This window comes from Oncorhynchus kisutch, linkage group LG2 (assembly GCF_002021735.2).
Source record: "Oncorhynchus kisutch isolate 150728-3 linkage group LG2, Okis_V2, whole genome shotgun sequence".
Classification (NCBI taxonomy): Eukaryota; Metazoa; Chordata; class Actinopteri; order Salmoniformes; family Salmonidae; genus Oncorhynchus; species Oncorhynchus kisutch.
In genome coordinates this window covers 45573322-45599857 of record NC_034175.2, presented here as the reverse complement: position 1 = coordinate 45599857, position 26536 = coordinate 45573322, and the positions used below count along the sequence as shown (strand labels likewise).

At 42.6% G+C, this 26536-nt stretch overlaps 1 protein-coding gene across 3 annotated transcripts; it reads right to left on the bottom strand.

The window, feature by feature from the left end:
* Window positions 1-213: 213 nt before the first annotated feature.
* Window positions 214-26144, bottom strand: LOC109867234 (1-acyl-sn-glycerol-3-phosphate acyltransferase gamma-like). 3 transcript variants are annotated; one of them, XM_020456266.2, is made up of 10 exons: window positions 25627-26144; window positions 9693-9752; window positions 9182-9407; window positions 8825-8994; window positions 8384-8545; window positions 5243-5396; window positions 4983-5085; window positions 3909-3984; window positions 3517-3715; window positions 214-3302 (listed from the first exon to the last, which is right to left on the bottom strand). In XM_020456266.2, the coding sequence occupies exons 3-10, from the start codon at window positions 9357-9359 to the stop codon at window positions 3211-3213; spliced, it is 1134 nt and encodes a 377-aa protein (XP_020311855.1). In that variant the 5' UTR covers window positions 9360-9407; window positions 9693-9752; window positions 25627-26144; the 3' UTR covers window positions 214-3210. The 3 variants fall into 3 exon arrangements, with proteins under 3 accessions (XP_020311855.1, XP_020311865.1, XP_031651823.1); XM_020456276.2 differs by having other exon boundaries at window positions 9635-9752; window positions 25627-25855; XM_031795963.1 differs by lacking the exon at window positions 25627-26144 and adding an exon at window positions 17450-17892.
* Between the last annotated feature and the right edge of the window lie 392 nt (window positions 26145-26536).

Below are 26536 nucleotides of genomic sequence, written 5' to 3'. Positions count from 1 at the left end.
ATTGGGGAGGACAAGCTCATAGTAATGGCTGGAATGGAGTGAATGGAAAAGTATCGTACACATTTAACATGGTTTCCATGTGTAGGATACCATTCCATTCATTCTATTCCAGCCTCCCCTCAGCACCCTCCTGTGATGACTTGGTCTCATTAGAATGACATCTGGATTCTGCTGCAAACGGAGAAATTAATTCAGACAAACTGACAGCATTAGAAATCAACCGTGATTAAATCCTTTAATATTCTTAATTGTTTAATTGAATAAACAGATATTTAGAAAAAGGACAAATTAGTGGCACATCTTGACTCAACTTTTAAGCCAAAAAGGGTCAGATTTCAGTGTCGTATTTCTAACGTTACCCAATTCTTAAGTTTCGAAAACTTGACCAAAAATGAGAAATTCAAAGTTAGTGGGATTTTTTTCCCCCAAGTAAAAACCCACAGGTTAACTTCTCTGCATGTTCTGTTGCACTGAAATATATACACCTTATACACAGAGCTGGACTGATAGATACCTGAGGGAGAGGTGGTACTGTGGTTTGGAGTTATGGGAAGTAGACTGGAGAACATTATGCCCCAAAACTTAGAACATATATCTCCTAAGCTACTGTGACAGATGTAACAGGAGTTGTAACAGAGGTATCGAACACAGAAGCATCACGGGACAGTAAGTATTATTAAAATGGGGCCCTCTTAACTATTACTGTAACTAGGAGCAGATTCTCATGGGACCCTCATCTCTTCAGCTTTACAAATAGCTATACTTTAACTAACCCTAACCCATTTTTTCTGGAGTGAGAAATAAAACACGAGTTCCCCGTCATTTTAACAGAGGGCAGACTTATGTGAATCTTACTGAGTCAGTGTCCCTCACTACTTGCCAATCAAAACCTAATACTACTGAGAAAGTGTTGTCTAAGTTCACACACACAATGCAATGAAGCTGCACTCTGTCTGTTAAGGCTTGCATGAATCTGTCCTGGTTAAAAAAACATTTAACGCAAAAAAAAAAAAGAACATCAACATAGGGAGACAAGATGGTGACTGGGAAACAGAATGGTGTTCTTTAGACTAGTGATGACGTGTTGCTATCATGTTTGCATGTTGCACTGACAATCCTAGTTATAAAGGAGTCACCCGCCTCCCTATACACCAACCCCTCAGACCACAGATGGGGCGGGTAACCATTAAGACTACCATCATAGAGTGTAAATAATTGTCCAGTGTGTAGAGATAAACAATGTAACATGTTTTAAAAGCAAATGCAGTGCCTGAGCCTAGGGTGGCGCTGTGCCATACAATGAATTGCAGCAAAATAAAATGAGGGAAAAAAATTACAAAATAAGAACTATTCCTTCCTGTGCAATTCAGGACTCATAGCTTTAGTAACTTCATGTTACTCATTGGTGGCTACTGATAATAAGGTCCTATTGATCCTCGCACCTCAACATATACCTTGGCATAATAAACCCATAAACATGTCAGTACTACCCCGGAGAGAACTCAACTACCCACAGTGCACCATTATGGATGAAGGGTTGGTGGAGTGTGTCTGAATAGAAGACTGTAGTGGAGGGAGAGATGAGGTGGGGAGGGAACCTAGCAACCAATCAAACAATCACCCTTGCCTAAGCAAACTTGAATTAAGGCAAACATTACTACAGTCTAGAGCTGAAGAGCAGAATCAAATGTCCTTTCAGTAATGAGGTTACAAGTGGACAGTAGTAAGTGCTGGGTTTCCGTACACTAATGCCACTACCAACCCCATCACTGTTTTAGGAGAGAAGGGGGTGGCAGTGAGACCAGCAGCTCTCAGCTTCATTAGAACATCTCATTAATTCAGTAAGTACCGCATTTCAATTATAAAGGGTAGCTGGGGGTTATCATTGTCTGTTCTGACTGGAATTGGTGGTTAAGGTTATTATAAGAGGTCACACTAACAACGGGGGTGGTTTAGCATGTTTAAACCAGAGCAGAGATGGCAGGAGAACAAGTTCATAGTTCACTCGGGAACTGGCATGGTAATATGTGTGCAGATATCTACTGGTGAGCAAGCAATGGAGAATGCTGTAAAACCTACATACATAAAATAATTAGGGTCAGAACCCGGTGGCGTTGGAATAGTTGTGTGGAATATCATGGCAATTTTGTAAGTTACCATGAAGTTAATGAATACAGAGCCCTTGCTGTAGTCTTAACACACAGAACCCTGACTCAGTATTTAAAACACTGGAAGTCCCATCTCTGCTGTTGAACATAGCTCTGTTAAAAATAAGTCCCTAAGTAATATTCAACAGCAGCCAAACTCTATCTGACTGTCTTGGTAAGAATGCATAGACTTGTAGAATCATAGAACCACCCCATTATATTTGCTCATGAATAAAAATGGTTCCCACAACAGAGAGATGAAGCACAGTGAAAATAAACACCTTTTTTTGCTCAGAGGTAAAAAGCAACGTGGACACCTGGCAGGGCTCTACACTGACCTTTTTGTACAGGGAGCATACGTATGCCTAAGTTGAAGAAAGTACACAAAGAAGGAGCACAATGAAAAATATTTGGAGGTAACAAGCCGTTTTCTTTGTAGTAATGGTGCAATTACAACGGTCATGAATTTGCGCTCGGTGTATTCCCCATGGCACTCAGGGGCTACGGTACAGTGAAATCATTGCAAAATTATCATCTGGGCGATTTTTTTTTCTAGGCGGACAGCAACATATTTAGGCGCGTAGGCGAGGAAAATGGTCGCATTGTAGAGCTCTGCCCGGCTTTTCGGTAGAACGAGGGGGAGATATACTGTACTGTATGTTACAAGGTGAACACTGAAGTAACACCTCAACCTCAAATGAAAAACTAGATTCAAAAGAAAGTTATGGAAAGGAGAGCTGCTGATAGGCTTGGTTCCTAGGATCAAAGGAGTCGAAGAGTGCGAGGTGGCGGGGGGGGGGGGGGGGGGGGGGTTGGATAGTCCACAACAGTACCTCCTGTTCTCAGTCCTGCCCTCTCCTACCCCACATAGAGCTGGCTGCAGATGGTCTCCTTTCTCTCTACACTCCTCCCATGGTCAAACCCCTCCTTCTCTTCCTTCCCTCATCGTCCAGATCCCCCCCCTCCCCCCGGAGTGCTTGCTCGCACACACAGACAGAATAGGTGGAAGGGGACCGCAGGAGGACCGTACGAGAGCGACCAACCGCGGGAGGGAGGGAGAGTTCTAGTTCTGTTTCTTAGCCCCCTCGTCGCCGTAACTGGAGCCCGTCTTCTTTATCTCGGTGACACCGATCAGGCGCCGGATGGCTATGGAGGCTGAGGAGGACCAAAAAGATAAGACAGAGATTATGGACCAAATCTCAATGGAGGCAGAAAACATTAGTTGTCAGGAACTACGCACATTAGTCAACATCTCAGTCACATTCCCATGTGTTAAGAGTTAGCTATAAACCTCATGGTTATTGGATCGACGTCCCAGCCCCAGCCTAAGGTAAGCGTAACGAGGAGGCATTATGAACCCTCTACTCACCAATGATAAGGAAGAGGCTGAAGCCGAGGATGAGGAGGGGGGAGCCACTGACCACCACACCGCAGGCGAAGTTTATGAGGGGCGAGAGCAGCAGGGTCGCCCAGAACAAGAAGTTAAGTAGCGTCCACAACCGGCGAGGAGGGGTGATGGTAGGACCTGGGAAAGTGCCCTCTTTATGATAGTGTTCTTGCAGAGCATCCTGGAGAGGGACACAGAATGAATGTCAAGGTACTACCAAACCTGGTTAAACATATTTTGTTGTTACTTCCAAATAAGGTATGCGTGTCAGTAACTCATCTCACATGGGAGTTTATCTGTGTGTGAGACTTGTACAGGGAACAAAACTACATTTAACCATATGCAGTTACAACTCAAGCACTGAAGAGCCCTACCTTCTCCTGGTAAAGCTTATGAAGCCAGTTGGCACACTCCTTCTCATCTTCTGGGATCTCATCTACAGGGAACCGTCTGTAGGGAGAAGGAGCAGGGGAGACAAGCAGTCAACACAAAATCAGGAGATAGCAGGGGGAGCCTGCTATGGAGTGCAGTAGAGCAGGGTTTCCCCAAACTCGGTCCAGTCCCCCCGGGTGCACATTTTGGTTTTTGCCCTGTCACAAACCAGCTGACTTCACATTTAAAAAAAACTCACCATCAATCGTTGATTATTTGAGTCAGCTGTGTAGTGCTAGGGCAAACACCAAAACGTTCACTCAGGTCCACGTTTGGGAAACCATGGAGTAGAGAATGAGTCTGGTATTGCAGCATCTAACCACCAGGGGGCAAACTCACCAAAGTCCAGATGGGGCACCTCAGACAGTGTTCATCTCCAGTAAAACAGCCTTGGGATGTATAGCATTATGTATCATTTGCCACAAGCACCTGTTTTTGCCACACCAGGCTACTCTCCCCGTTTAGACTCACAGGGGGCTCATTCACACAGTGGAGCGGTTTGATATGCCCCTCTGTGTAATCTAATTTAAAGGAAAGGCTTTGAAGGTCTCTCAATGTTCTCATTCAAATGGTCATTATGATTTGAAAAGAAACGGCCCATGTCGTCATTGACAAATGGCTCCCTGTAAATCTTATAGTTTTACTCACCTCTCCCTAAGAGTTTTTTTTTTTTTTTTTTTTACTGAAGGCTGGTACTGTAACTCGTGATTGACTTATGGGCTCACGGACATAAGGCCGCCGAGTAATGTTTTTCACCGCAGGGCAAACCGTGATCTCTGTTGATGCCTTTCTCCCTTTACCTCTGTGGGTTGGGTAGGACAGGACTACCCCAGCAACACAAAGGAGTGTTAGGTAAAATTCTGGTTCAGTTCTGAGAAGTCCACTGTCCCGCTTACTATTAAAAAGAATAGCGATGTGCTTGGAAGAAAGCCAAGAGGCTAACAGAACGTCATGGCTTTTCGCTTGAAACGGCTCAAGTAATAACCACAGGGTCACACATATTGATTAGTACCCACCTGATTCTCATATCTGCCATGTATTTCTTGCCGTTGATGATGCCCAGCAAAGTGGGGACTTGGTGGTCTTTGAAATTCAGTGTGACATCATACACGGCAGACACTAAAAACAATGAAAGACAAGAGAAAACCTATAATAAATACGAGACCTTATTTTGAACTGCGTGGGTTTGTGTGTGTGTGTGTGTGTGTGTGTGTGTGTGTGTGTGTGTGTGTGTGTGTGCGCGCGCGCGCGCGCGACACGTGCATGCATGCCCCACCTGTGCCCTTGAGGCATTTCAGTGTTGTGGTGAAGCCTTTGGTCCTGGGCAGCAGGTGGTATTTGAGCTTGGGCAGGCCTTTATTCTCTGCCACTTCCATACTGATCTGGTGTTTCTTCTCTGTGAAGCGAGTGCCTTCGCAGTACAGCAGGAACTTCGGAGACAGGAAAAGGAGCGTCAACAAACGCGCACTCACAAGGGATTCACAGACGCGCGCAAAACGTTGAGCTTAGAGAAACACACGCAAAGATAAAAAAACAGCAAGTTTAGAAATACACAAGATACACTACTGGTTCAGACAGGCACACATCAGCTGAGGTGACCTCCTTTCCCCTATCCTCTTAAGACTCCCCAGCAGGGCCAGCTTGTGTTACAGATCAAGTGCACCTCCAGGAAACGTTACTCGAAATAAAGTTCTCATCATACCTCAAGGACTTCCATTTAGAGTGGGTGCAGCGTCAACAAAATATACATCCTCACAGACAGAAGACTGTTTAAAAGAAAACACTGCACATCTTGTTGTCCTCCTGTCCCCGAGGCGAGTTGGTCAGTCATGCGATTCCTAGGTGTTGCTTAAATCAGATCAGACGACCTGATTAGCCAAATCTCTGTCATTCCCGGTAACCGTAACAAGAGGTGGAAGTGGAAACTTGCAGCCTGAGCAACAACATGTCTAAAGATCGTTAGGGAGGGCTATTAGGAGCCAGACCAGAATCCCACTGACCTAGATTGCCCTGTGGCATTTCAGCTTGATGAATAACACTAACCAGACCTACTCCAGACAAGACCAAACTCCTGGACCTAGTCCAATGAGTTACGGCAGACTGAAGCTGGGAGGTCAAGGATCAGTCCTGTGTGTAGATTCACTGTACGAGCTGTCTGGGCCTAATGTGCGCTGTCAACAGAATGTCAAGAAATGTAGTCATGTGGCCCAGGATAGAAAAATGTAGGTCTTAGCCCTTTACACTCGTACCCATATTCGGGTAGAAATTTGCAGATTTGGGCACTGATAAGAAACTAAATTGGAACACAGTGGCTGTACAGTTCAGGCTCTCCACTTTACAGCGTTGTATGGTTTTTGACTGACAAGACGTTCTGAACTTGAGCAACACACGAGACAAGAAGTTGCCCCCATCCCTCCCGCTAAATTGGGCAACTTTTTTTTGTCGTCTGACTGAGGGAAATGCTGTAAATTAAGAGGACTCAATGTATTTTGAAAGATGAGATGTTGAGGATTATAATAAAATACCACTTTGATGTCACAGAGGCAAGTAAAACAGTCCAAATGTCATACAGTGTCAACGTTTATGGTCAGCATGTTTGATTCAGAGTTCCAAGATCACACGGCGTCATACCCTGGGTAGTCCAGAACACGCACCTGAAAGCACTCATGACTAGGGCTGTGGCGGTCACCACATTTTGCCGGCTATTGTCAAGCAAATGACTGCCGTTCTCACAGTAATTTACCGTTAATTAACATAAACATGTTTAGCATCTCCAGTTCATTTAGCAGAGAATATATGCTTATAAGTCACGTGCCATTATTTTATATGATTTCATAGTAAGAAGAATATAATTGAACTTAGCTGAATAAAATAATAATAATAATAATATACACACACACAATACGTTTTGATGTAGAATGGTCCGTTGTCAAATGGGCAGGAACAGGGGTATGGGAAAAAAAGAAACATCATACGTGTGCACTCGAATAGTGAATGGAGGCCGCTTTCCACAGTTCGGTTTTTCATAATCATGCAGGGTAGGCTATTCCAGTTTTATAGTGGAGCAGGTGCTTAATACTAGCAGCTGAGAAATAAAGTCGCAGCTGGGATCATCCTCTTTTTAGTGGCAACCATCAAAACTCTTTCATACGGGACTACATATAGAAGTGTCTAGGCTGATCAGACCCCTTATTTCACTCCATGCATCAACCATGGAGAAGCATGCAGCCTTAACTTTGGAAACCAACTGGAATCTGTTCCGTAAAAATAAAAAAATTAAATAAATTCTCAACAAAACATATTCCATTAACTGTTGACAGCCCCTGTCTCTGCGCGGGGGGGTGGGGGCTTGGGCTCAGACTGTATTAAGGTCTATCCATATTTTGAAAGCACTGTCCATTTCCTCGTGTTTGGCTTTGAAACAACATCCACCATGTTTTCCACTCAGTTTTGAACTTTTCAAAAGCATGACACTGATAAGTGTTTGATGTGATTTTCTATTGCATTTGCATTGCTGTCAGAGTGGTTAGAGGGACAATAGAGCCCTGAGAACCAGACCATTAGCGACCTGATGGTCGTTAGCGAGTTGGGTACTAGTACCAACGCACGTACAGAGTGCACTAAACGAGATTACCGTGATTCAACATTCACGTGGAATTTGACTGCGATCATGACTCATGATGACTGGTGTGGCGGTAATATGGTCACTGCAACAACCCTACTCATGACTCATTTCTATGCGCACCAAAATGATGATCCTTTTGTTGGCAAAGAGAACAAGCTTTCAAAGTATGCCCACCTGACCCAGATGGCGATTTAAAAATGGGCTGCTTTTGGATTGCATAAAGAACAGTAATTGTGTGACGGCGGGGATGCAGGGTTGTGTTCCAAACAAAACAACTACTAGTGTGCTTGCTCTATTTCCTCAACGGCACAGCTAGGAGAGCTCAACAACAAAAAAGCACCCCATAGTTTAAGACCCTTCTGTGAGCATGGCAATTACTTAGAAACGGCACACTTTGGAGAGGTGTGTTGCCACTTTGTGACACCAGTTAGTCCTCTCACTCAAACTCGTTGCACCTACCCCACATTTTCGTATGCCATTTTCTTATGCTACTGAATGTATCCAAAGAATCGTCAGATTCTGTTATCAACAAATGCGGTTGAAAAGTACAGTATATGTAAAATGCACATAAAATCAAGCAAAATGTTCAGATTCAGTCTCGTGTCAGGTGAAATGTTGTCCCCTCAACTTCAGGTGTAATAATTTCCCCATAATCTCCAAACTGTTTCAATTGCTACTATTCGTATGCATATGCTTTTCATATGTCTTCTGTAAGAAACATTTTAATTTAGCCCCCTCCATATAGGCCAATTCCCATGAGTGTAAAGGGTTAACCAAAGGAGAGACACTCACCCACATAAACTCCGGGTAGTCTTTGAGTCTGTCCAGACCTCTGAACACAGTGTCTCTGTCCTCCTCCCACTTCCTCTTACAGAACACAATTTCCAGGAAGTACCAGGTCCATCCAATCAGAGGCACTTTCAGCAGCTCATGTTTGGCCAGCACCTTGGAACTCTGGGCAGGAAAAGAAAGCGTGGGAACGGTAAGAGTCCTGAAGTGTATCTCTAGGATCAATATCATCGACTTCTCTTTATCGCTACGGAATCTGAAAACGCACAACAGTTGAGAGTAATATGGGAAGGCGTCATTTGGTTTCACATGTCTGATTCTTTCAGATCGGGGCTGATAATAGAAAGGCGGCAAAGTAGGGAGGCCGATGAGTTTGGACTATTGAGATGACCCCCATTTAGTGACTGATGAATAGTAGATAGTCGAGACGGAAGATATACTGACCCCTAGGACTCCGTATCGCTCACACATTGTCCAGCCGCAGAGGAAGTCAATCTCGTAGTTGTGGTTGAGGATGATGATGACGTGCTCCGTGCCAAACTTCTCCACCGTGGCCTTGTCTGTATAAAGGGTGCATTCGGTGCCCGACCACCACTCTAGCAGCATCACCAGCTCTGCAACAAATCCAAATATGGAAATTAAAATCGACTCAACTACCGTCCACGGAGTCAAAATTATCAAGATCGAAGCGCCAGATTAATTATTTCACAAGATCCCCTTTTGAGGTGTGACACAAGGTCTTATAATGCACACAGGATCTCTCTCTCTCACACACACACAATTCTAGCGTGGGGGACTCACGGCTCCAGAGGGAGTAGGAGAGCCTGGTGTTGATCCTGCGGTAGAGCTGCTTGTTGAAGGGCCACAGGACACAGGTGAGGAGCTGGATGAAGTTGATGATGAGGCCGCTCACCACGAACACAAAGCCCAGGAGGAGCTGCAGAACAAACTGGGTCTTCAGATAGGCTAACAAACCCATGGCTGCTGCTACTGAGGAGCCTCCTCTCCTCTGCACACTACTAAGGACCTGTGGGAAAAGGGAGAGAGAAGAGAGAGTGGGAGGGTGCAGGAGGAAGAGGGGGAAGCGAGGCAGGAAGGTGAAAGTAGGTAAGATAACAAGAGGGGTCGTGAAGAGAGGAAGAGAAGAGGGAGATTTAAAAGGACAGAGCAGTAAAAAGGGGAGAGCAAAAGGAGAAACAATGAACATGTTGTTACATTAAATGCGTTTGCTCAGAGAGAAGATCAAATAAATACATTTCAAACGACGTGTGCGGTTGAGCGAGCCGAGAAGACATCAATGTTTCATTCTCACCACGGTGGACTCCCTCTCTATAAGCCCCTCCTGCACGGCCCTTCACTCAGTATTACGGACCTGGGAAAGAGACAGACCGAGAGAGAGACAGGTCAACACAGGCAAAAAACAGAAAAGCCTACTGTAAACCATAGTGTATGGTTGCACAAAAGTGTACAGTCAAGAAGAAGTGATAGAGTAGAAGCTGGTCTACCTCATTAACAACCAGAACCTACTAAACTCTAAGCTAGCAGACAGAGGGGTTGGGGGGGGGGACCTCTAGCCGTTGTCTAGATTCTGTATTACTGTGTGTGCGAGTGCCTGTCACGGAAAATAATGAATAAAGTCACAGACCGAATGAGCGTCACAGACGAGGAGGCTTACATGTGTTGTTACAGAAGGTGTGTCAGAGCACAGGGACTATAAGTGGGTCTCTGTGATGCATTTTCACTCACACAGACCAGTGAGTCACAAGACAGCCCTCCAGTCCACTGTGACCTTCAACCCCATGCAGGAGCATTTTTAAAATGTATTTATTTAATTTCACCTTTATTTAACCAGGTCGGCTAGCTGAGAACAAGTTCTCATTTGCAATTGTGACCTGACCAAGATAAAGCAAAGCAGTTCGACACATACAGAGTTGCACATGGAATATACAAACATACAATCAATAATACAGTATAAAAAGTCTATATACAGCATGTGCAAATGAGGTAAGGCAATAAATAGGCCACGAAGTTGATGATGAGGCCGCTCACCACGAACACAAAGCCCAGGAGGAGCTGCAGAACAAACTGGATCTTCAGATAGGCTAACAAACCCATGGCTGCTGCTAACAAACCCATGGCTGCTGGTGGCAAAGTAATTACAATATAGTAATTAAACACTGGAATGGTAGAATGTGCAGGTAGAGATACTGGGGTGCAAAAGAGCAAAAAATTATAATAATATGAGGATGCGGTAGTTGGGTGGGCTATTTACAGATGGGCTGTGTACAGGTGCAGTGATCGGTAAGCTGCTCTGACAGCTGACGCTTAAAGTTAGTGAGGGAGATCAGTCTCCAGCTTCAGTGGTTTTTGCAATTCATTCCAGTCATTGGCAGCAGAGAACTGGAAGGAAAGGTGGCTAAAGGAGGAGTTGGCTTTGGGGGTGAACAGTGAAATATACCGGCTGGAGCACGTGCTATGGGTGGATGTTGCTATGGTGACCAGTGAGCTGAGATAAGGCGGGGCTTTACCTAGCAAAGACTTATAGATGACCTGGAGCCAGTGGATTTGGGACAAATATGTAGCGAGGGCCTGTCAACGAGAGCATACAGGTCGCAGTGGTGGGTAGTATATGGGGCTTTGGTGACAAAACGGATGGCACTGTGATAGACTACATCCAATTTGCTGAGTAGAATGTTGGAGGCTATTTTGTAAATGACATCGCCAAAGTTATTAATAATAATTAAGATGCACGCATGACTAAATTGATTTTTGGATAAAAGCGTCTGCTAAATGGCATCTCTCAAAAAGGAGGCAATGGGTTGCAAAGTGTGTATTTGTGAGAGGAATAAGATGCGTTTTGTTCGCTCTCAGAACAGGCCAACCATGTCTCCATTGTTCGGGGCAAATGACCAGCGTTCCAGAGAGGGAGGAAGACAGACAGAGAGAGATTGTGTGCAAGTGCAATGATGTGTGCAATGTGTACGTGTGTAGAATCGTTTGGCAGAAAGGCAGCAGTGCAGACTACATTTCAAACACTACCTTCCTAAGTGCAAAACATTCTTAGTATCTCATCTTGCACAGTTCTGAGAAGTCAAGTCTGTGTGCTGTATTGAACATCACTGAATGGGTGTTAAGCCAGCTCCATTTTGATGTTTGTCCACTACACAGCAGGTGATGGGGATATTTTAATCCAGACTGTAGCCTATAAACGAGATCAAACACCCATGGAAGCTCAAGCCTTATTCTATTCTCTGATTTAAAAGGACCGGAGGAGATTTTGCCTAAGTGTTGCCCTCACAATTGGCTTAGCTTAAATCATGGTGATGGGCATAGATACAGTAAAATGGCAGTGTCATATTAGTAGTGTGTGTGCTCTTTCCAGAAGTGGCTGCTCTTTGTTTAAACCATGGATGGGCAACTGGTGGCCCCCCTTTTGTCGGCCCATGGATCAATTTCACACACAAAAAAAGATACTTTTGAGAGTTATATTATTCTAATAGAAATTGCACTTTGTGTATCAGTCACTCAGACCATGTCAGTAAAAAAATGTTTTAATGGTAAATTAGTCTAGCGACCAGCTGTCTAAACTTGTAATAAGCATGGTCGAATTACCGACTGGGGTGGGGCCCATTGATCATCAGTTATCATATAAAAAACTGCAAACATTTTCCTCCACCCCGTGGCAATTTGTTTTTAAATTGCATGAAATTAGCAAAAAAAATCGAATAAAATTCTCTGCACCAAGGCAAAAAGCGTAGAATTTCAGCAAACTTATTTTAAAAACAGCTACATTTTCTATATGCCTCATGGCAAAATGTGCAGAAAATTTACTGAGGGGCCAATAGAAATAGTGATTGTTTTTGGATAAAAATTACACACCCTGCCTAGCTGTAAACTTTTCTAAGAGAAGGAGCCTGTGTGGTTTTGAATTGCTTTCATGGAGGACTGGCTGAAATGTTAAGGATCCATAAAATATTATTTTCACCATGAGCAAAAGCGATTGGCTTTCTACCCAGTTGCAAAGGCTTTCTACCCAGCCGAGACCAGCGGATTAAAAAAAACTGGATTATCAGCCTCCATTCAATAAAACGCACAAAACCACTTCGACAAGGCCAAATATACACACATTACTACCTTATTACAAGATGGCGTTGACAGATATGGCAGCTCTGCTTCTAGCTTCACAAGCATTTCGTACAGCTGCAAAAACATCTGCACGTGACCAATAAAATGTGATATCTATTATAGACATGTTTGCGCAGTGGCGAACCTATTGGACATAGGCTCAGTGTGGAGCATTGCATATACTCACTTCTAAATCCCCACTGATGTGTATCAAAGTGGCCTACATAATCACAAAGCACGTCAAATATATTCACATGCCACACAGCCTAGTTTCAGCGGAATACCATCTGCAGGCAGCAGGAGCGCGCAGCTCTCAGCTGGTTTAAGACATGGAGCAGCTCAAGATTCATGTCATTGGCAGCTGGAAGAAAAGACATTTGAATGTTTGTGATCTACCAGTAAACGGTAAGTAAGGCAACAATGGGTATTCTAACCAGGTTTTGAAAAGGTTTACTCCGAAAGTCTTAGTTAGTAGGCTATTTATGAAGCTGAAAATAATATAATTAGAATGATCATTATTATTTTATAAATCCTTAGCCCTTCTCTCAAGGCGTGGAAGGTCCTCATTGTTGCCCACTGTATTTGGGTTAGTAATAAATTTGTAGTGTGGCACCATACAGCCTACATTTGACCTTCAGAATCCATATGTTGTTCTGAAACATGAACACAGAAATACTGGACATTTTCAACTCTTATGATGGTGGCGATTTGACAAAATTACAATCATGGTCTTGATTTGGGCTCTCACTGTTCTGGTCTCGGTCGACTGTCTCGGACCCCTTGTCCTCCTCCCGATCTTGACTGTTTGGCCCTCCCTCTGGTCTTGGTCTAGACTTGGATTCGATTTGCTCCGGTCGGTCTTACTTTAGGTGGTTTCGAACTAGAGGTCGACCGATTAATCGGAATGGCCGATTAATTAGGACCGATTTCAGGATTTCATAACAATCGGAAATCGGTATTTTTGGACACCAATTTTGCAGATAAAAAAATTTGTTAACTTTTTTTACACCTTTATTTAACTAGGTAAAGTTAGTAAAGAACACATTCTTATTTTCAATGACGGCCTAGGAACGGTGGGTTAACTGCCTTGCTCAGGGGCAGAATGACAGATTTTTACCTTGTCAGCTCGGGGATTCAATCTTGCAACCTTACGGTTAACAACGCTCTAACCACCTTCCTCACGAGGAGCCTGCCTGTTACGCGAATGCAGTAAGAAGCCAAGGTAAGTTGCTAGCTAGCATTAAACTTACCTTTTGAAAAACAATCAATAATAATAGCTAGTTATAACTACACATGGTTGATGATATTACTAGTTTATCTAGCATGTCCTGCGTTGCATTTAGTCGATGTGGTGCGCATTCACGAAAAAGGACTGTCGTTGCTCCAACGTGTACCTAACCATAAACATCAATGCCCTTCTTAAAATCAATACACAGAAGTATATATTTTTAAACCTGCATATTTAGCTAAAAGAAATCCAGGTTAGCAGGCAATATTAACCAGGTGAAATTGTGTCACTTCTCTTGCGTTCATTGCACGTAGAGTCAGGGTATATGCAACAGTTTGGGCAGCCTGGCTCGTTGCGAACTAATTTGCCAGAATTTTACATAATTATGACATAACATTGAAGGTTGTGCAATGTAACAGGAATATTTAGACTTATGGATGCCACCCGTTAGATACGGTTTTTCACTGAAAGAATAAACGTTTTGTTTTCGAGCCTTAGGTCATTAATATCGTCCAATCCGGAAACTAAGGCTCGTATTTCTGTGTGTTATTTAATTAAGTCTATGATTTGATAGAGCAGTCTGACTGAGCGATGGTAGGCACCAGCAGGCTTGTAAGCATTCATTCAAACAGCACTTTTGTGCGTTTGCCAGCAGCTATTCGCTGTGCTTCAAGCATTGAGCCGTTTATGAATTCAAGCCTATCAACTCCCAAGATTAGGCTGGTGTAGCTGATGTGAAATGGCTAGCTAGTTAGCGGGGTGCGCGCTAATAGCGTTTCAAACGTCACTCGCTTGGAGTAGTTGTTCCCCTTGCTCTGCATGGGTAACGCTGCTTCGAGGGTGGCTGTTGTCGATGTGTTCCTGGTTCGAGCCCAGGTAGGAGCGAGGAGAGGGATGGAAGCTATACTATTACACTGGCAATACTAAAGTGCCTATAAGAACATCCAATAGTCAAAGGTATATGAAATACAAATGGTATAGAGAGAAATAGTCCTATAATAACTACAACCTAAAACTTCTTACCTGGGAATATTGAAGACTCATGTTAAAAGGAACCACCAGCTTTCATATATTCTGAGCAAGGAACTTAAACGTTAGCTTTCTTACATGGCACATATTGCACTTTTACTTTCTTCTCCAACACTTTGTTTTTGCATTATTTAAACCAAATTGAACATGTTTCATTATTTATTTGAGGCGAAATTGATTTTATTGATGTATTATATTACGTTAAAATAAGTGTTAATTCAGTATTGTTGTAATTGTCATTATTACAAAGAAAGAAGAAAAAGAAAAAAAACGGCAGATTAATCGTTATCGGCTTTTTTTGGTCCCCCAATAATCGGCATCGGTGTTGAAAAATCATAATCGGTCGACCTCTATTTCGAACACAACACTACTTTGTTAAGAAGTTGTTTGGTCCAAATCAGATGTTGGGTATTATATTTAATGAATATTATATGAATAGAATGGCCAATTTGGGTGCAATCAGTAAAAAAATATATATATAAGTTTAAGTCAAAATTAAGCTAGCCTATTGGTTACACCTACCCCTTATGCAGTTCTCTCAGACCTACAAGAAGTGTCTAGACCAGAGGGGTCAAAACGTTTGGATTGTATGTGTGTGGGGCTGGCCTAGTCCTAGTATATTTCGTATTGGCAAAATGCATTCCAACATGTTGCACAACCTGTGAGACAAACAGGCAATCAAACCAAAGGGACGAGAAAGCAGTATGTTGTGAGTAGAGACATGCCTGGTACCACGTTGCCAAACTGCACTGGAAGGTTGCCCAATAATTCTCCCACCCATTGCTCAAGTAGTGCCTTGAGAGCATCTGAGAACACAGAGGAGAGGGCTACCAATTGGGGTTATACACCATTGGGGGAATATTCCCATGTCATAATCAGTTAAAAATGGAAAGGCATTATGCTTTGTAGATTATTCAGAGTAATCCCCTACATTTAGACAATTAACCTGACTATCAGAATGACAGATTGCAGTGTACCTTTGTAGTCAAAGCTTCAAACAGGAGCCAAAAAAAAAACTTTTCCAACTGAGACAAAAAAAAAAGGCACTGGGTTTTGAGGTAAAGTAAAGAGCACGTACACACTTTCTCTCCCACATGCACAGCCTGTTCAGATGGGATCAATTTATTTTCCAGCTCACTGCAATAAATATTGGAAGAAAATGCTTTCGGTGTGCATCTGTGCACTTACAGTAGCAGAAGTGGGGACAGAAATATTTTGTAATTTTTTATGAACAATTGGATCAACTGGGAGTCCTAAAAGAATTCTCCGCTTTAACATCCTCAAAGAAACATATGTTAAGAGTAGCCATGGTAACAGACCCAGATGTAACACACTAGGTAATGGGTATTATAGGTGCTCCTTCCGCATCCAGTTCCTCTCTTACCTTTCTAGCCATTTTAAAAAGCGACAATCTTTAGTTGAAACAATAAAACATGCCCCAGTTTCAGTAAAAAGCCGAGGGATGGGGCTGGAGAAATGTAACCACCCAAATTCATAGAAAGATCTCTGGGTGCAAGGACTGACCATCCATGTTTTGAGGCTATATAGTTTTTACAATTTACAGTGGTTATAACATTGAAGTAAAACAATCATATTTTTGGTTCTGATAGTGTACGACGGTTGAACTAAGCTCATGAGGCATTTAGAAGATGAATAATTTAAGAATCAAAATGGGTAAATATAAATTCTACAAGTCCAGAAATGGATGTAGCAACTGCAGATTGCCTCTTTAAAGGCTTTCCAGACAAGCAGGAGTGTCCCATTCATTTCCAATGGAGCTAGGTGGGGAACAGAATTACATCCAAAAACAATAATTGTATTCTAATCTATTTTTGGGTTAATAATTGTGGTTGCCAGTAAATCATTTTTTATGCATGCTTACGGTATTACAGCAATTCACTTTTCAGAAGTCGAAAATGTTGTTTGCTTTGTTGCTATGGTCACCGGCGGTCAGCTGTTGCCCACATTGTGTGAAGGCAGTAGCTGCTTTGACAAGAGGGGTAAACCAGGCGAACCCCACTCTGCCCAGCATTTTACTCTCTCCCGCTCCATCCCTTTCAACCAGGATCACCTCCAAGACCAAGGTTGGTGAGCATTACCTCAGACTAGCCCTCAAAGAATCATATAGTAGTTGCTTCTTCATGGGAAGCAAGACCTGAGGGACCCAACTCAAGTAAACAGGCAGCGTAAGCAGAGCTCCAGCCTAGCCCCAGGAGCCTGAGAAAGAAAGCAAGGCCCACCTGTGGCCTCACACATTCCTGGGAGAGGATTACAGAGTACAGACACTGGGTTAAAGCTGCTTAGGAAAGGAACAGCTGCCTCTCCTCAATCACCTGGTTGCAGGTTCACTGGGGGATATGGTTATGTAAGGCCATAGGAGCCATCTATTCTACAAACACCAGGGAAGGTCAAATTAGGATTTGAGAAAACCATTAGCCCACATCTGGCCAATAAGGGACAAGATTCTCAAAGTCCATTTGATACAACTGCCTGGGTCATAACAAACATGTAGAACATACCGACGAGGGGATTAAAGATGGGATATGAGCTGACTACTCTTGAAGCTCCCCAAGCAAAATGCCAGGCACCCATTGAAGTCACAGAACTGGTCCAGATATCTCCCGGAGGCCATCTGAACGGCCCTGGTTAGTGGCTGGTCCACCCCCCTCCTTCCCAGTATGACTTACCAGTAGACGTAGTAGCCCATAGCCAGGACCACCAACGCCCCACAGATCCCGGTGAAGATCATCACCGCACTCTGATTCAGCATATTGACCTTTTGTGTATCCCACCAAAATAAAATGTAAAAGTTGAATAAAACAGATCGGGAAGACAGCGGATTGTCACTCACGGCCTATTCTGCTGCACAGCCATGGCAATCCCTCAGAAGGAACTAAGGAGAATATGATGAAAGTTGTAACTCAACCAGATCCCACTGGATGAGGTGTAGGTAGGAGGGGGGAGATCCCACGGAAAACTGCCCTCTACAATGGGCCAAAATAACTGAATTCCAACAAAGATGACCCAGAGGAACAGTGCACCTCCAACTACCAGTCCACTTCAATTCAGACTCACTGGATGAAGCTAATGAGAGCTAGGTAGGCAAGAATGGCCAGTGTCTCCCTTCTAGAGGACAGGCATACATGTAAGCAGTATCTTACATACCTTACTCATCTCTAATCCTCGGTGGATCAGATTAGCACTGATTAGGGAGCTACAGGCACCCTGGATAAGTCACTTCAAATTTCCATCAAACTGGAGGGGGCTGCGTTCTCTTGGAAAGGGGTGGAGTTAGCATGGCAGAACCTGCCATGGTAACGGTTTGACTACAAGTTGTTGGTTCTGGCTTTACTCTGCCGTTGGCTACCAACCAGTGCCACTCAAGAAAGGGCTGGAGAAATGACCTCAGAGCTAGGTTAACAGCTAGCTCCTTAGCTCATTTGCAGCAAGTGTCTTCTTTGTTTCTTGTTGCGGTTTGTTTTGTTTTTTGAAGACATGGTGGGCTAAATAAACACTTGTCCAGATGGCAGCTATTTCCGCCACAACATTAAAATGTAAAGGCGGCTCATTCTCCTCACAAATAGCCCGACCAAGAAGAGAGGGCAAAGCTGGCCGCCGAGGAAGCTAACATGAGCCCTTGAGTTGGACATACAGTACACCAGCAGTGCTCGACAATAATGGTGGTCCGCTTACCCAGGGCAAGTTAAAAATTTTTTTGGGACAAGCAGATTATAGATTTAAATTGTCCGAATAGACAAGTAACAAAAAAAACAAAAAAAGTCACGCAAAAATCACAATATCAAACAATTAGGCTGCTCCGGTAGGAATTGGATCAAAGGGTCTTTCAATCATGCAGTTAAGATCAAAGCAAGGTTAGCTAACTCCTATGCTGTCAAGATCTCCCCTGAACATTTTACCCGTAGATATAGATAAACATCTTAGGTACCTCACCGAACTTAGCAATTTGATACCTGGTTCATTGAATGGAATTATTTTACAAAAGGTTGTTGGTTGTAATTGTAATGTTGCAGGGTGGCCAACCATTCTCCAGGACTCAAGTGACTTGAGATTTCGGGCAAGTAAAAAGTCAAACATCGTGGCTATAAAAGTTCAGTGTAGCCATAGATTCTGAGCTGTAAGGGAGAGATGACTGATAAGACATGAGGATCCAAGAGGTACTTCTTCCTGCAATCAGCAGAACTGGGATGGCAGCCGTTAGGGATTCCACGCTTCATCAGATTGTATGCCTTATGATTAATGAGTCGTGGTGTGATCATAACAACATATAGGAAGTCAAGTACTTTTGTTCACCTGACCTAGAATTCCTTACAATCAAATGCCGACTGCATTATCTACCAAGATAATTCTCTTAGATTAAAATCACAACCGTGTATATCCCCCCCCCCCCCCCCCAAGCAGACACCCCGACAGCCCTGAAAGAACTTCATTAGACTCTATGTAAACTGGAAACCACATATCCTGAGGCTGCATTTATTGTAGCTGGGGATTTTAACAAGGTTCATCTGAAAACAAGGCTCCCTAAATTGTATTAGCATATCAAATGCGCAACCTGGGCTGGCAAAATTCTGGATCATTGCTACTCTAACTTCTGTGACGCATACAAAGCCCTCCTTCGCCCTTCTTTCAGCAAATCTGACCACAACTCCATTTTGTTGCTCCCAGTCTATAGACAGAAACTAAAACAGGAAACGCCCGTGCTCAGGTCTGTCCAACGCTGGTCTGACCAATCTGATTCCACGCTTCAAGATTGCTTCTATCAAGTGGACTGGGATATGTTCCCGAATAGCCTCAGACAACAACATTGATGTATACACCGATTCGGTGAGCAAGTTTATTAGCAAGTGCATAGGTGATGTTGTACTCACGGTGACTATTAAAACATTCCCCAACCAGAAATCATGGATTAATGGCAGCATTCGTGCTAAACTGAAAGCGCGACCCACTGCTTTTAATCATGGGAAAGCGACCAGAAACATGACCGAATACAAACAGTGTAGCTATTCCCTCCGCAAGGCAATCAAAGAAGCGAAGCGTCAGTAGAGAGACAAAGTAGAGTCGGAATTCAAAGGCTCAGACACCAGACGTATGTGGCAGGGTCTACAGTCAATCACGGATTACACAAAGAAAACCAGCCCTGTCGCGTACACAGACGTCTTGCTCCCAGACAAACTAAACAACTTCTTTGCTCGCTTTGAGGACAATAGTGCCACTGACACGGCCCGCTACCGAAACCTGCGGGCTCTCCTTCACCTCGGCCAATGTGAGTAGAACATTTAAACGTGTTAACCCTCGCAAGGCTGCTGGCCCGCCATGTGCAACTGGGTCCTAGACTTTCTGACAGGCCGCCCCCAGGTGGTGAGGGTAGAAAACAACATCTCCACCCCGTTGATCCGCAACACTGGGGCCCCACAAGGGTGCATTCTCAGCCCTCTCCTGTACTCCCTGTTCACCCATGACTGCGTGGCCATGCACGCCTCCAACTCAATCATTAAGTTTGCAGACGACACTACAGTGGTAGGCTTGATTACCATCAATGACAAGGCGGCCTACAGGGAAGAGGTGAGGGCCTTCGGAGTGTGGTGTTAGAAATAACCTCACACTCAACATCAACAAAATAAAAGGAGATAATCGTAATCAATTAACAGCAGAGGGAGCACCCCCCTATGCACATCGACGGGACAGTAGTGGAGAAGGTGGAAAGTTAAGTTCCTCAGCGTACACATCACGGACAAACAGAAATGGCCCAACCACAGACAGCACGGTGAAGGCACAACAGCGCCTCTTCAACCTCAGGAGGCTGGAGAAATTTGGCTTGTCATCAATGCACAATCGAGAGTATCCTGTCGGGCGGTGGTAATGTATTGGGCCTATAGTTTACTGCACAAATTGTATTGCTACAGTACCATTTTGAATTGGTTAATGTTGCAGGTTCACATTTTCTAAGTCATGATAAAAAAAATCTGAGTGGTAGAGCTCGGCTTGCATTTTGACTCAGTGATCTTGACTCAGAAAGGGTTAGTGTCCACTGTTCTAGACTTTTCCCTGTTAACACTACCAATGTTTCCCTTTACTGTGGTAATTCCTATCGAATCAACCCAATATTAAACACTTTCAATGTAACATACCGAAACAAAACTAAGCAATATGCAGAACGCATCGAAGTTGGCTTCTATTGCATTGACATGCACGACTCAGCCCATATTCTACACAGACCTGTGTGACAAACAGTCAGAGCTGTAGTAGGCCTATATGCAAATAGACCTTTGCCATATATGGATCTGTGCCATTCACTTTGAACTGGACTGTGTTTACAGCATGAGTGGTCGTGAGTAGATGTGTTTGTTTTGTAATCAAAGCGAGAGCTGCATGTGGCCACGTGTGCACAATGTTCATGTCCTTTGCTAGTTTGTGAGTCATTATCCCAGTTAAATCATTGTAGTCAAAAATAGGGGAGCGATTGCTTCCTACAGGAGCACAAAACATGTACATTTCTAGACACATCTGAAAAGCGAGTCATGTAAAAAGCTTTTAATTTTTTTATTAAAGGGGCAGTATTGTATTTTGAGTAAGGCTTGAATAAGCTAAGTAGCCAATAGGCAGAGGGTAGCATAATTTGTCTGATTCTCTATAATAATGGTACGGGAATAATAATGCATTTTATTTTGTAAAGTGGTTTCTTGCGTCAAACAACATTTTCAGTCACCTAGTCTGAAGGACAAGTGGATAACAGGTTAATGTCAAGCCCTGCATGTTTTTGTCTCATGGAATGTAGGCCTGCATTGAAAGTCACATATTGGCTGCTACTGTAGGCTGAATGATAGAACGGCTATTTCTAAGTTAAAATGTTATGGTATAGATTTTCTCCATTGTTTTTAATGGTAGGCCACTCTGGTAGGTTTACATTATGTTCAAATAGCCACAGTAGCCAACTTGGGCACTGTTAAAACTAACTTGAAACGGGTACAGCCTTAGTCTTCACAGTAAACACGCGCTGGAAGTTGCACAGAATTTTCAAAAAGTTCAAGTTTGCGCTCAGCATACCTGAAATTTGCTCAGTCCCCCCAAAAAATGAGGGAACATTGCTTTAGACTTTAACAAGAAGAGACTTGCCAGTCTTCCATCCCATTTTCCCCACAAAGGCAGCACTCACAATGACGAAACAAGTACATGGTATACAAACACGAGAGAGAGAGGGATATATTAACAGGACCAGTCAAAAGTTTGGACACACCTACTAATTCAAGGTTCTTCTTTATTTTTACTATTTTCTACATTGTATAATAATAGTGAAGACATCCAAACTATGGAGTAACACATATGGAATCATGTAGTACGCAAAAAAGTGTTAAACAAATCAAACTAAATAATAATAAATATTAAACGGTAGTGTATATAATGGTTATATTAAACGGTAGTGTATATAACGGTTCTACGGTGGACAGTGCACATCAGAGCAAAAACCAAACCATGAGGTCAAAGGTGCACCGATATGACATTTTGTCCGATACCAATGTTGGATATTTAACTTGTTAAAAAAAAACTATACCGATAACCGAATTTGAGCGGCCTTTTAAGCATTCTAGTACAGTTAAATAGTTAACACACACATGGACGCAGCAGTCTAAGGCACTGCATCTCAGTGCAAGAGACGTCACTAGTGCTTTGTCATTAAGGGGTATTGAGTCTTATTTAGTTATTGCTTGCTTTTGTTTTGTTTTTAAGTCCACCAACCTTGCCAGCAGGCTTTCCAGCAAAGATAGTTGGCGAAGATAGCTACTCTAACTTGATTGACAGCCTTGTGAGAACAGAAATGAGAAGATTATGTTATAATACTGTTATTGCATCAAATGGTTGTTTTATGCAACAGATTTTTTATTTATTTTTTACTCATCTGTGTGTAGACTGAAAGAGGGCCCCATGGGAGATTTAACACTGACAGTAGATTTACGATGGATTGATGATAAGACAACATTCCATTCCATGATTAGTGTCTGTGTGTCTGTCGGTAACAGGGAGAACCAGTCTCCAGCTTCTTTAAAGAAAGAATTTAGTACTATAGGTTGCGTTAGTATTTTGTATAAGCAAGCAGTAAATGAACTAGACAGATATTTGGCACCATGTAGGACTGGGCGATATGGCAAAAATCTCATATCCCGATAACGATACATATCACGATATAGCAAATTTTCTGTCAATTCAATGAATAAATATTTTATAAAAAATTACCACATGTAAAGGCCTATTTCTTCTTACGTTATACTAAAAAAATAAAAAGGTACTTACTGATAATTTACTATTTATTTAGAACCTGTGCAAATTTTCAATTAAGCATGTAACAAAATATGAATGTATAAAATCTAAAAAAGGTAAATAGAAAACACAAAATAAATAGGTCTAAAGGAAAAATTATATATTTGGGGGCTTGCCTGTTTTGCATGTTATTTGGACATTAATACGTGTCACATATCAATTGGAATTATGTACCTTGGGTCAAGTGTAAGCACCATCTCACGACCGTGTAAACTGGGGCCATGTCTTTGTAGATGTAAGTTGTAACGGCAGCTGTTATTTCCTTCCATCTTCGTGATTCTTTGCCATATGGTGTGCCGCGGGCAAAAGCCTCTTGAAACGTCTGAGTCAGGGGTTTGTTTTGAGCACTCGACTGTACATTTTTGGGTCTCACCCGTAGACTCTCTCCGTACTGTTTCACATGATTCTTGCGTAGGTGGTAAGAGGTTAGTGGTGTTTGGACCTGTTGTCAGGACCGGCCTGTGCCATATTTTGCAGTGGACGGTTTTCTGGTCCGTGTCAGACTTTTCATACCCAAACCACGTCCATGCGACTGAAGTGCCCCTCTTTTAGGTACGAGTTCCGTGTCTCCGTCCTCTGTGTCACGTTCACTCTCTTCCATGTTTGTTTGTGTTGCAAATTTCCTTCCACAATATTGAAAAATATTGCTGTAGAGTATGATTTGCGACAACAAAATAAACAGAGCATAATATGAAATGATAGAAAAATGTCTATCGTCACACAATATATATCGTCATATCGCCCAGCCATGTAAATTTGAATGTACATTTTGCTCTCATGCAACAGACCTTTGTATAAATTCTATCATCTGTGATTTGTCATGAACATCCAGGATGGACTTTGCTATAAAATGCTGTGGCTTAGTCCTGCTGGTTGGGCTCTCAACGAATCCCCTACAGGTGGGTCCATTACTGCAGTAATTAAATAATAACTTTGACTTGTTTTGAAGAAATGTAAAAAGTCTCCTTTTGATTAGAATAATTCCACGACAGCCTGAACTGGCTTATTGGTAGCTAGTTATGAGTTTGGGAATCTATTTTGGCTAGCTAAAGCAAACTTCATAAAATTGCTACGCGGCTAGTAGTATTAGAGAGAAACTAAAAAAAATACATGTCTTTTTGTTAAACAGGATCAATCTGAGGGGACACATGCTCCTTGGTTCATATTAAGTCTTTGCCCTAACACTTCGCAATCTGGCCCTCATACCATCACGGCCACCTAATCATCCCCTGCTTCCACACCCCTTCTCTCCGCTGTAACTATTTCCCAGGACAATGCCGTAAATGAGAATGCATTCTCAGTCAGCTTACCTGGTAAAATAATGGTTTAAAAAATGAAATATCAAAGCTTGATGATTAATTGATTATGGTATGTAGTGCTAGGGCAACAACCAAAACATACACCCCTTGAGGTCCCCAGGACCAAGTTAGGGAAACCCTGCCCTAAGTTGAACAAAAAGACAAAGTGAGCATGTGCAAAAGGTAACATCATGAAGATCAAACATGCACATCATCCAGGTAGCTAGCAACATCTCAAAGAGATGCTTTAAAATGATTAATTTTAGTACTGGTGCAATTTAATAAACTGTACAGTACAGAATCGCCAAGGCACGCAGAGTCTGTCATCCCATCGGGTTACTTTAGTGCAATGTACATATGCCAAGTCAGCTATACTTGCCTCGATCTGACCAATAGCTTGATTGCATGAATGCTGCATAATACATTCTGCAGTCGAACTTTTTTCATGATGTAATCCTAAATGTTGTGTTGCACACAAATCCACTAAAGTTCGACATTTACCATCTGCTTATATTTATATAAGGTCTACACATACGGTTTAATCACATTTTCAATTAAATGTATTTATAAAGCCCTTTAACATCAGCCGATGTGGATAAATCCAACGTATGCATCACACAGAACTATGTCCCAAATGCTGCAAGGCAAACGCAGCGTTCCATTGGAAATGGAAATACACTTCTGGTGTAACCAAAACGTAACTACGCTCTGTCTGATCGAGGCATGACAGAGAAACACATGCGGTGTCAACGTCCAAAAGTGAGCGATACCCACATTTTCCAATGTAACGTTACAATTCCTGAAAATAGTTTTCACAAAACCAAGCAAAATGTGCATCAGGAATTGCATATTATTTTACACAAGATAGCTACTGTGTTTGTGATATGAATTTTGCTAGCAACTACCTAACAAGATTGAAGCTAACTACATAGCTTTCCCAATAAATACGTTGATTGCTCATTAAACTTACTGTTAGCGAAATACTGTTGGCTAGCCAATTACACAAACACAATAGATGGGACCAATCCAGCTAGCTATTCGTCTGGAAAACGAATACGTGATTGTAATTACGTAACTTACCATGTAAGGTATAACACTTAGCAATCAAGCTTTCTGTTACCTACCTAGCTAACTGGTAGTTAGCACACAACATCAGAAGATTCGTGCTTACTAGCACTAGCCAGAAAGCTAACGTTACTCCATGCTGTCACTCGCCGTGATAATGTTAACGTTACCTGATTTCTGCGTGTGATGGGTCTCCGGATTTGTTCCAGTTTTGAAGATGCAAGCTTCTTAGCTAGTTCAAAACTAGTGCAGTCACTTTGGATTCTTCTGGATTCCAAGCTAAATTATTATCAGTAGCTAGCTAGCCAGCTAATTCAGTCATCATAGTGGTTGCTATGCTATTGTTTGTCGCTGAAAGGACCAATTGAGGTATGAAAGAGCAGAGCTGAGACGATATCAAACTTCCGGTCCGGCCCTTCACCCATATTCGGAATGAAACAGTTCATGTCATTTGGCGGTTCCCATGAATAGATTTTTTGATAGAGTTTTATTAGGATTCCCGTTACCCGACGCCAATGTCGACAGCTAGTCTTACTGGGGTCCGACAAATACAATACAGACTAAATAATTTACTATTTACATACATTATTAAAAACCTTAACATGTAGTCGGTGCTTAATTTGTGCCGGATACCGCACCTCTCAGTTTTGGACTGTTTCGTTCCGGAACCCATTTTCTAGGATCCGGTACCTCTCGTGGCATGAACAATACTTTTCACTGTTTGCAATGTAAACAATAAATTAATATAATAAAAGCAATCAGAGTTAGGCCAATTCAAGTTGACTCCTCTGTACTTCTCCTGGCTGCCCCATAAAATATAATATGAAAATATGACAGATAATTGATTCGTGTTGGGCCGGCCCGGGATTATAATTTGCGCAACATTGTAGACTATATAGACCAACGCGTGGACATTGATGTGGTGAGAGAGAGAAGCGCGCCTGTATCTTGCACATAACTAGAATGATATTCACGCTCTGTGATTTATCTCCCTCTACTCTGATAGACATGAGCCTGCACATTTTAACATTTGTAAACAAAATACAAAATAAAACATCACATATTTTTTAATTAACCCTT